The sequence below is a fragment of the Pelophylax lessonae genome (genome assembly GCF_965119305.1).
Source record: "Pelophylax lessonae genome assembly, chromosome: 12".
NCBI lineage: Eukaryota > Metazoa > Chordata > Amphibia > Anura > Ranidae > Pelophylax > Pelophylax lessonae.
Genome location: NC_138779.1, coordinates 19,359,563 through 19,371,613, shown reverse-complemented (window position 1 = coordinate 19,371,613; position 12,051 = coordinate 19,359,563). Strand labels below are relative to the sequence as shown.

At 46.0% G+C, this 12,051-nt stretch overlaps 1 protein-coding gene across 1 annotated transcript in view; it reads right to left on the bottom strand.

Moving 5' to 3' along the window:
• Window positions 1–12,051, bottom strand: part of MEGF6 (multiple EGF like domains 6) — a 559,396-nt gene that overhangs the window by 57,433 nt on the left and 489,912 nt on the right. The window contains exons 15-17 of the mRNA XM_082273280.1: window positions 11,168–11,296; window positions 5,761–5,889; window positions 1,227–1,361 (exon numbers count right to left, since the gene is read on the bottom strand). Coding sequence (XP_082129406.1) covers window positions 1,227–1,361; window positions 5,761–5,889; window positions 11,168–11,296 — 393 coding nt within the window. The remainder of the gene's footprint in view (window positions 1–1,226; window positions 1,362–5,760; window positions 5,890–11,167; window positions 11,297–12,051) is intronic.

Below are 12,051 nucleotides of genomic sequence, written 5' to 3'. Positions count from 1 at the left end.
CACAGATCTCTATGTTCATTCGGTGAGCCCATCCCCCACACAGTTAGAAAGCACCCCCTAGGCTCACATTTAATCCTTTGATCGCTCCTGGTGTTAACCCCTTCCCTGCCAGTGTCATTAGTGCAGTAACAGTGCATATTTTTTGTAAATTTAGTACTATTTGTAGTAAATTTCCAAACTTGTCCTTCGCTTTTTCGGCTCAAAAATGTCACAACTGATTACCGATTTTTGTGCCCATTAACTGGCCGAAAAACGAAAGAACCAAAATGTCTCCAGTCCAAATGAGTGAATTTCGCCCGATTTTTCACATAGTGTATGGCCAGCATTAGAAAGCACCTCCTAGGTACACATTTAACCCTTTGATCGCCCCTGGGGTTAATCCCTTCCCTGCCAGTGTCATTATTACAGTAACAGTGCATATTTTTAGCACTGATTACTGTAGTAATGTCACTGGTCCCCTAAAAGTGTCAAAAATGTCAGTTAGGGGTCCGATCTGTCCGCCGCAATGTCGCAGTCCCGCTAAAAATCGCCGATCACCGCCATTACTAGTAAAATAAATAAATATGACATAAATCTTTCCCCTAGTTTGTAGATGCAAAAACTTTTGCGCAAACCAATCAATATACACTTGTTGGGATTTTCTTTTACCAAAAATATGTAGCAGAAAACAAATTGGTCTAAAATGATGAAAAAATTTGATATTTTAATTATTTTTATTGGGAATGTTTAATAGCAGAAAGTAAAAAATATTGTTTGTTTTCTTTGAGAATTAAAAATAAAAATCACACAGGTGATCAAATACCACCAAAAGAAAGCTCCGTTTGTGGGAAAAAAAGGACGTCAACTTCATTTGGGTACAGCGTCGCACGACCGCGCAATTGTCCGTTAAAGTCACGCAGTGCCGAATCGCAAAATAGGCCCTGGTCTTTGAGCAGCCAAATCCTCGGGGGCTTAAGTGGTTAAGTTAAAAAAAACCTTCATTCTTTACAATCACTTTAATTCTCTGCATCACAACCCAAGGTGACCATGGAAATGGTCTGGGTGTAGAAGTTCCACTACAATATCCACATCACCCACCATCATACCATCATTATACCAATGAATAATAACAACGTAACATGTATATATGTAACAAGACTCCAGGGTTCCAACGCCTTTAGTCCACTTTTTTAAGACAGCACATTTGGGACACAATCAGTAGAAGCCGTTGTTAATGTAGAACTTACGCGTTTCGCAGGATGTCCCGAGGTAGCCCGGTCTGCAGGTGCAGGCGCCGTTCTTTTTGCTGCACTCCAGGGTGTTGCTCTGTACACAGGTGCACTCTTTGGAGCAACCCGACCCAAAAGTCCATTTTGGGCAAGCTGCAGTCCGGAGAAATAGAAAAACAATCGTAAGTGGAAGCCACATTCCGGGAACATGCCAAATAATTTGCAGAGATTTTAAGGGGTTACTCTAGTAAGTTGTGTCTCCTGCCAAAAAAATGGCAAGTAAAAACCTAGTAGTAGACAATAACCACAACCCAACTGTCATACAGCGCATCCGGAAAGTATTCACAGCGCTTCACTTTTTCCACATTTTATGTTACAGTCTTATTCCAAAATGGATTAAATTCATTATTTTCCTCAAAGTTCTACAAACAATACCCCATAATGACAACGTGAATGAAGGTTGTTTGATATCTTTGCAAATGTATTTAAATAAAAAACGAAAAGATCCCATGTATTCACAGCCTTTGCCATTGAGCTCAGGTGCGTCCTGTTTCCACTGATCATCCTTGAGATGTTTCTACAACTTGATTAGAGGTCATCTGTGGTAAATTCAGTTGATTGGACATGATTTTGGAGAGGCACACACCTGTCTATATAAGATCCCACAGTTAACAGTGCATGTCAGAGCACAAACCAAGCCCGGAAGTCCAAGGAATTGTCTGTAGACCTCAGAGATAGGATTGTATGGAGGCACAGATCTGGGGAAGGGTGCAGAAACATTTCTGCAGCATTGAAGGTCCAAATGAGCACAGTGGCCTCCATCATCACCTGTAAATGGAGGAAGTTTGGAACCACCAGGACTCTTCCTAGAGCGGGCCGTCCGGCCGAACTGAGCGATTGGGAGAGAAGAGCCATAGTCAGTGAGCTGACTAAAAACCTGATGGTCACTCTGACAGAGCTCCAGCGTTTCTCTGTGGAAAGAGGAGAACCTTCCAGAAGAACAACCATCTCTGCAGCACTCCACCAATCAGGCCTGTATGGTAAAGTGGCCAGACTGAAGCCACTCCTCAGTAAAAGGCACATGACAGCCCACCTGGAGTTTGCCAAAAAGGCACCTGAAGGACTCCCAGACCATGAGAACCAAAAATTCTCCGATCCAATGAAACAAAGATTGAACTCTTTGGCCTGAATGGCAAGCGTCATGTCTGGAGGAAACCAGGCACTGCTCATCACCTGGCCAATACCATCCCTACAGTGAAGCATGGTGGTGGCAACATCATGCTGTGGAGATGTTTTTCAGCGGCAGGAACTGGGAGACTAGTCAGGATTGAGGGAAAGATGAATGCAGCAATGTACAGAGACATCCTTGATGAAAACCTGCTCCAGAGCGCTCTGGACCTCAGACTGGGGTGAAGGTTCATCTTCCAACAAGACAACAACTCTAAGCACACAGCCAAGATAACAAAGGAGTGGCTACTGGACAACTCTGTGAATGTCCTTGAGTGGCCCAGCCAAAGCCCAGACTTGAACCCAATTGAACATCTCTGGAGAGATCTGAAAGTGGCTGTGCACCGACGCTCCCCATCTAACCTGATGGAGCTTGAGAGGTCCTGCAAGAAGAATGGGAGAAACTGCCCAAAAATAAGTGTGCCAAGCTTGTAGCATCATACTCAAAAATACTTGAGGGTGTAATTGGTGCCAAAGGCGCTTCAACAAAGTATTGAGCAAAGGCTGTGAATACTTATGTACATGGGATTTGTTTTCTTTTTAATAAATTTGCAAAGCTTTCAAACTTCTTTCACATTGTCATTTTGGGGAATTGTTTGTAGAATTTTTAGGGAAAATAATGAATTTAATCCATTTTGGAATAAGGTTGTAACATAACAAAATGTGGAAAAAGTGAATCTCTGTGAATACTTTCCAGATGCACTGTATATTTTATTTTTCTGTGTAGTCTTCTCTTGGATCTATCAAGGGTCACAACTACTTCCTCAGGGAGTCTCAACTCCTCCTGCTGATACCTGATGATACTTTCTATTGCAGTGGGAAACCTTTATAACTTTTCTAGTCCTTTCCTTTGAAAAGTGAGCTCTTAAACGTGGACACATCGATCTCTCCAGGCTTTGTACACATCGGTCTCTCGAAGCTTTGAACACATCGGTCTCTCGAAGCTTTGTACACATCGGTCTCTCTAGGCTTTGTACACATCGGTCTCTCCAGGCTTTGTACACATCGGTCTCTCCAGGCTTTGTACACATCGGTCTCTCCAGGCTTTGTACACATCGGTCTCTCTAGGCTTTGTACACATCGGTCTCTCTAGGCTTTGTACACATCGGTCTCTCTCGAGGCTTTGTACACATCGGTCTCTCCAGGCTTTGTACACATCGGTATTTCCAGGCTTTGTACACATCGGTATTTCCAGGCTTTGTACACATCGGTCTCTCTAGGCTTTGTACACATCGGTCTCTCAAGGCTTTGTACACATCGGTCTCGCTAGGCTTTGTACACATCGGTCTCTCGAGGCTTTGTACACATCGGTCTCTCGAGGCTTTGTACAGATCTGTCTCTCTAGGCTTTGTACACATCGGTCTCTCTAGGCTTTGTACACATCGGTCTCTCTAGGATTTGTACACATCGGTCTCTCTAGGCTTTGTACACATCGGTCTCTCGAGGCTATGTACACATCGGTCTCTCTAGGCGTTGTACACATCGGTCTCTCGAGGCTTTGTACACATCGGTCTCTTTAGGCTTTGTACACATCGGTCTCTCCAGGCTTTGTACACATCGGTCTCTCTAGACTTTGTACACATCGGTCGCTCTAGGCTTTGTACACATCGGTCTCTCTAGGCTTTGTACACATCGGTCTCTCTAGGCTTTGTACACATCGGTCTCTCTAGACTCTGTACACATCGGTCTCTCCAGGCTTTGTACACATCGGTCTCTCTAGACTTTGTACACATCGGTCTCTCTAGGCTTTGTACACATCGATCTCTCTAGGCTTTGTACACATCGGTCTCTCCAGGCTTTGTACACATCGGTCTCTCTAGGCTTTGTACACATCGGTCTCTCTAGGCTTTGTACACATCGGTCTCTCCAGGCTTTGTACACATCGGTCTCTCTAGGCTTTGTACACATCGGTCTCTCCAGGCTTTGTACACATCGGTCTCTCCAGGCTTTGTACACATCGGTCTCTCTAGGCTTTGTACACATCGGTCTCTCTAGGCTTTGTACACATCGGTCTCTCTAGGTTTTGTACACATCGGTCTCTCTAGGCTTTGTACACATCGGTCTCTCTAGGCTTTGTACACATCGGTCTCTCGAGGCTTTGTACACATCGGTCTCTCTAGGCTTTGTACACATCGGTCTCTCGAGGCTTTGTACACATCGGTCTCTCTAGGCTTTGTACACATCGGTCTCTCGAGGCTTTGTACACATCGGTCTCTCTAGGTTTTGTACACATCGGTCTCTCTAGGCTTTGTACACATCGGTCTCTCTAGGCTTTGTACACATCGGTCTCTCGAGGCTTTGTACACATCGGTCTCTCTAGGCTTTGTACACATCGGTCTCTCGAGGCTTTGTACACATCGGTCTCTCTAGGCTTTGTACACATCGGTCTCTCTAGGCTTTGTACACATCGGTCTCTCCAGGCTTTGTACACATCGGTCTCTCTAGGCTTTGTACACATCGGTCTCTCCAGGCTTTGTACACATCGGTCTCTCTAGGCTTTGTACACATCGGTCTCTCTAGGCTTTGTACACATCGGTCTCTCTAGGCTTTGTACACATCGGTCTCTCTAGGCTTTGTACACATCGGTCTCTCGAGGCTTTGTACACATCGGTCTCTCTAGGCTTTGTACACATCGGTCTCTCGAGGCTTTGTACACATCGGTCTCTCTAGGCTTTGTACACATCGGTCTCTCTAGGCTTTGTACACATCGGTCTCTCTAGGCTTTGTACGCATCGGTCTCTCTAGGCTTTGTACACATCGGTCTCTCTCGAGGCTTTGTACACATCGGTCTCTCGAGGCTTTGTACACATCGGTCTCTCGAGGCTTTGTACACATCGGTCTCTCTAGGCTTTGTACACATCGGTCTCTCTAGGCTTTGTACACATCGGTCTCTCCAGGCTTTGTACACATCGGTCTCTCCAGGCTTTGTACACATCGGTCTCTCCAGGCTTTGTACACATCGGTCTCTCCAGGCTTTGTACACATCGGTCTCTCCAGGCTTTGTACAGAGTAGAAGGGCTTTAATTCTAACTTGGAGAAAATGCTGCTGTAGGTTCCCTGCAGTAATGATCTCATGCCTAAAAGCCTAGAGATGTTTGGTGATAAGATTTATTTTCAAGCCGAGGATTAAACTTCATGCTGGCAGATCCTCCTCTTCACTAAAGTCAAATCAGACATTAACACTGAAGGGAGCCTGGAGCAGCATTCTCTCCAGGAAAATATGTGTTTTCTTGCTTTCGTTTATCCATCCCACAATGATCGCTAACATTTAACATTGCACACAATTACAATGTAGCCAGATGTGATAAGATGATTATTGTCTCACCTAAATGGCAGTATCGCCCGTAGAGGCCGGCCTCGCACAGACACGCCCCATGGACCTTGTGGCATCGGCCCTTGTTGGCACAGTTGCATTTCCTCTTACAGTTTTTACCATAATAACCTTTTGGACAACCTGAAATAAAATAAAAAAATAAATAAAAGGAGTCCAACTTGAAACATTTAATAAATAAGTTGATGAGTTGGCCAACAGCACTTTAACTACCTCTGCAATCGCTTTGGGGCCCGAATTGTGGGAGGGGCCCGCTATGAAATTCTTAGCCCCCTTGTCTCTCCCTAAGCTAATCTTCATCAGTCGGCAAGCAGCCCTTTCTGAAACCTTTCATAACTCATCCATGAATGCTGTTTGTTAAACAATAAGCTGACAAGTTGGCCAACAGCACGTTAACTAACACTGCAATCGTTTTAGGGCCCACAATGAAGGAGGGGCCTGCTATCATATTCCCGACACTTGGCCAGGACAAGGGGTAGGTAGGAGGGGCCGCTGCCCTGGGCACTGTGGTATCATGTGAGGTGGGGGGTGCCACAAAGGGGATGGGAGGAGGGCATTTGTTTTGGGAGGGGGAATTTAGGGGGGGCAGGATATATGAATTGAGATGAAATTTGGGGAGATATGCCAGGAGTGGTGATTTGTGTTGGGAGGGGGGGGATAGGGGAAAAAGATTTGTGCTAGGAGGGGGAAATTTGGGGGGTTTGTGCTAGAAAAGATAATATGGTGGGGGGGGGGGGGATTTGGGCTAGGAGGGGATTTTTTCTGGGGGGATTGCGCTAGCAGGGACGATTTGAGGTATCTGTGCTAGGAGGGAATATATTTTTTTTTGACGGGGGGGATTTTTTCTAGGAAGGGGGACTTGAACTTGGGCTGGGGGGGGGGGGTTAGGAGTGGGAGGGAGAAGATTTGTGCTCAGAGGGGAAATTTGAGGGATAGAAGATTTGTACTAGGAGGGAGGAATTCTTTTTTTTTTGGGAGGAGGGGGGATGGATTTGTATTGGGGGCATATAGGGAATGAGAGGAGTTGAGCTGGGAGGGGTTAGGGGGGGCAAAAATTTGTGCTGGGAATGCTGGGAAGGGGATTTCAGCATGGGGGTTGGAGGGGGGGAATTTTGCTGACACATAATGCTCATACATCTTAGGGGGGGGGGGGGTGCAAGGGGCACACATTGACTTGCTCACCCTGGTCTCTAGATTACCTTGTCTTGGCACTGCCTGCACCTGCCCACATGGAAGAAAAATATATTTTAAATATATTTAAAAAAAAAATCATTTTTTTCCCCCAAATATATTGGAAATATATTTGAAATGCTACAATTTTGGCCATATTCAATATATTTCTAAAAATTTTCCCTAAATATATTGGAAATATATTTTTCTTCCATATGGGTGGTCTCTCGCTAGGCCAATCTTCATCGGTTGACAAACAAAACATTCCAACATTGATTTTTTTTATTTTTTTTTATTGTTATTGCTTATAACAGTGATGATCACTGTTATAAGCAATAGTTTTACCTTTTATGAATGGCTTTCATTCATGACAGCTTGCTTACTATTGTGATGCAGTAACTGGCTACAGCTAGTCACATGGTACATTGCTTACATGCAATTGCTATGATAGGTCGTAGCACTCCCAGCGGCTGGGTACCGAGTACCGCGATCTGCTGGACACAGCAGTCACGGGATCGTGCTGCTGCCTGCCCCAGGGAGCGCGCCAGTGCGCATTTGATGAGCGGCGGTACCAGTATGCCGGTTAGCCTGGAGCTGCCCGCCAGCTGTAAATTTCCTGTGGGCGGGCAGCAATTGGGTAAATAATATATCAACAAGCTAACCAACACTATCATATCTCTGCACCGGATATCTCCCTAGATCAGTGATGGTGAACCTTGGCACCCCAGATGTTTTGGAACTACATTTCCCATGATGATCATGCACTCTGCAGTGTAGGTGAGCATCATGGGAAATGTAGTTCCAAAACATCTGGGGTGCCAAGGTTCACCATCACTGCATAAATCTCCATTGATTGACAAGGAGAAATTTCAAGAAAACTTTACAATTTCATCCATGCATGCCAATTCCTAAACAATAGGTTGACATGCTGGCCAACAGCACGTTAACTACCACCACAGTTACTTTAGGGCCTGCAGCGCATGTGGGGCCCGCTATCATATCCCTGCACCTGGTCTCTCCCTAGGCCAATCTTCATTGATTGGCAAGCAGAACTTTCCAAAACCTTATCCAATCATCCATGCATGCTGTTTATTAAACAATAAGTTGACAAGCTGCCCAATAACTATCATTGCAATCACTTTAGGGCCTGCAGTGCAGGAGGAGCCCGCCATATTCCCGCCACCTGGTCTCTCCCTAAGCCAATCTTCATCAGTTGAAAAACAGAACTTTCTGAAACCTAAACAAATTCCTCCATGCATGCCGCTTTTTGAGTTGATAAGCTAGCCAACGACACGTTACCTACCACCATGATTGTTTTTGGCCTGCAATGTAGGAGGGACCCCACTATGATATCCCTGCACCTGGTCAAACACCCCCCCCCCATAGGCCAATCTTCGTTGGTTCATTAGCAGAACTTTCTGAAAACCTTACAAATTCATCCATGCATGCCGCTTTTTCAGTTAATAAGCTAGCCAACGACACGTTACCTACCACTACCACCATGATTGTTTTGGGGCCTACAGTGTAGGAGGGACCCCGCTACGATATCCCTGCACCTGGTCACCCCCCTGTAAGCCAATTTTCATTGGTTCATTAGCAGAACTTTTTGAAACCTTAACAAATTCATCAATGCATGCCGCTGTTTGAGTTGATAAGCTAGCCAACGACACGTTACCAACCACCATGATTGTTTTGGGGCCTGCAGTGTAGGAGGGACCCCACTATGATATCCCTGCACCTGGTCATCCCCCGTAGGCCAATCTTCATTGGTTCATTAGCAGAACTTTCTGAAACCTTAACAAATTCATCCATTCCGCTTTTTGAGTTGATAAGCTAGCCAACGACACGTTACCTACCACCATAATTGTTTTGGGGCCTGCAGTGTAGGAGGGACCCCACTATGATATCCCTGGACCTGGTCAACCCCCATCCCCCCGGAGGCCAATCTTCAATGGTTCATTAGCAGAACTTTCTGAAACCTCAACAAATTCATCCATGCATGCCGCTTTTTGAGTTGAAAAGCTAGCCAACGACACGTTACCTACCACTACCACCATGATTGTTTTGGGGCCTGCAGTGTAGGAGGGACCCCACTATGATATCCCTGCACCTGGTTAACCCCCCCCCCCATAGGCCAATCTTCATTGGTTCATTAGCAGAACTTTCTGAAAACCTTACAAATTCATCCATGCATGCCGCTTTTTGAGTTGATAAGCTAGCCAACGACACGTTACCTACCACCATGATTGTTTTGGGCCTGCAATGTAGGAGGGACCCCACTATGATATCCCTGCACCTGGTCAAATACCCCCCCCCCCCCCCATAGGCCAATCTTCGTTGGTTCATTAGCAGAACTTTCTGAAAACTTTACAAATTCATCCATGCATACCAGATTTGTTTTAAACAATAGGTTGACAAGCAAGTGACCACTGTGATTGGTTAAGGCTGCATTCACATGTCAGCGTATTGATCGCGGGCAGAATCACAGCGATTCCGCCCGCGATCCGGAAATCATTGCAAATCGCGGGACGCCTCTGCGTCCCGTGATTTGCAATAGCACCCCAAACGCTGAGCGATGTTGCCGCGATTTCCGCCTGCCGAATCTCGGTAACATTGCGCAAAAAAAAATTGCGGGACGCATTACGCTCCAAAGAAGCTCTTGTACTTCTTTGGAGCGTAATGCGTCCCGCAATTTTTTTTTGCGCGATGTTACCGCGATTCGGCAGGCGGAAATCGCGGCAACATCGCACAGCGTTTGGGGTGCTATTGCAAATCACGGGCAACGCACATGCGTCCCGCGATTTGCAATGATTAACGGATCGCGGGCGGAATCGCGGTGATTCTGCCCACGATCAATACATTGGCATGTGAATGCAGCCTTAGGGCCCGCAGAGCAGGCCGGATTTAAAGATTCATCCATGCATGTGGTTTATTAAAGAGGAAGGTACACCCACAACTTCAACTGATGTTTCATGTTTGGGTTGACGCCAGTTCACCAACATCTTGGAGACCCGGGCAGCAATTTTTTCAGCAACCAGCTCTACACATATGCCGCCATTATTAAATAATTGCTTAATTTTTATATAGCACTGCCCCCATGGGAGCTGCTTAGATTGGATTCCCCTGGGTTACCCATAGCAACAGTCTGTTAAATCTTGGTACTTTAACACTTGGCTCAGTGAATGAACAGTCCAGGGGATTTGTTTTTTTGTATTTATCTAGGAACTTGGATAGGAGAAGGGATGAGTGGGATACTCCAACTTGACAACTATGCACATATTTTGAGAACTTCTTACTGGATTAAATGCGGCAAGGCCGCTGCTTCACCTTGCCATTGAAGTGAAGATATGAAGGGGGAACTATTCTGTGAATTACTCTTCAGGGTCTTACTTGGCATCCCCTTTCTCACTGACCATGTGTGTTAGCTCTTGTCCTCTGACCCTACCTGAGTGATCCTCTTCCTGGGCAGACCCCTGGCAGGCTCCCTGGTACTCACAGACACTGTTTTCCGACAGGTAGCTCTGCCTTCAACTCCACCATCAGTATCCTGGACCTCTTGGCTCAACACCACACCCTGGTTCACCAGGCCAACTGCCTGTGGCCACTTTCCTTGCTGACAGGAGGAGAGACAGCTGTCCCCCTCCTCCTGGGACCTGGCTTCCTGCCCAAAGACACCCTGTCACATGTGCCCTTGGCTTTTATTTTCAATCCCAGGATGCACTGCGGTTGTGCCCTCTCACTGGGACTGTCACAAAAGCCTGTGTGTCACTGGCTGGGTTTCCTCCACTGTCCAACAGGCTCCCCTATTGGATACAGTGGGGACACTCCCTCAGACGAAGTGAATCACACCTGGACACATGCAACAGGCAAAACTAACAATCAGACTCTCCTGATGAGCAGGCAGAGTCAAAAAAAAAAAAAACTAGGCTTTTACCTAGCAGCTTTCTAGGAGGGTGCTACATTTACTAAATGTTTTTTGACAAAAAGAAGACCCAGAACCTTCATGGATGAATCTGGCAAGAAGTATAAGAAGGTGATGGATTATTCAGTCCACCAGCAGCTGGCTATAAATGAAAAATCAATTTTGGGTGGAAAAAATGGATCTTCATAATCCAGTCTTCAATTAGTTTATCAGTCTAATCTTCAACTTGCAACAAAGTATCACTGAAAGTTAAAATGATTGGCAATGCTCAAAGAGGAGAAACCTATACCCAGGAATGTTGTCACTTACCGTCCTCGCAGAACTCCCCACTCACGCCCTGCGGACAGCGGCATCCTCCGGTGATCGGGTCACAGGTCCCTCCGTTCTTACACTTACAGGTCAGGCTGCAGTTCTGGCCATAGGTGCCTTCTTGGCAAGCTGCACTCAAACACACAGAAGCAGGAAAATGTCAGAACGTGGGTCAATGAATCATGACGGCGCTGACACGCTCAGATGGGCGCCACCATTCAAGCAGCATGCAATCCCCTGTAATTGTTTTAATTCTCTGTTTACAGGAAAGTCAGGGCCAGGAACCTCGTCATTTATCAAGCTGAGAAAATTCTCGTTAGGACTTCCAGAGAGATCTCTAGAGAACAATAGCCGGGAGTGCAAAAGACTGTCGGAGCAACTCCGGCCAAACAGCATAACAGCATAATGCCGCATGGCTGAATCTCTATATGGAATGATTTACTTATCAAAAGATTTGTATGATGCTGCCATTCACATACCGTTGTGATCCACCCGCCTCACCTGTGTTACAGTATATGGATTGGGAGTTGACAAGACTTGGGTTGAAAAGCTGCAATTCTACAGATTCTGTGACACACTCCTGTCTCTTCTTTAGGCTACCACTCTAGTGATGTCCACTATGATGTTCTCCCATGTTTCACTCTGGTGATGTCCACTATGATGTCCTCCCATGCTTCACTCTGGTGATGTCCACTATGATGTCCTCCCATGTTTCACTCTGGTGATGTCCACTATGATGTCCTCCCATGTTTCACTCTGGTGATGTCCACTATGATGTCCTCCCATGCTTCACTCTGGCGATGTCCACTATGATGTTCTCCCATGCTTCACTCTGGTGATGTCCACTATGATGTCCTCCTATGCTTCACTCTGGTGATGTCCAC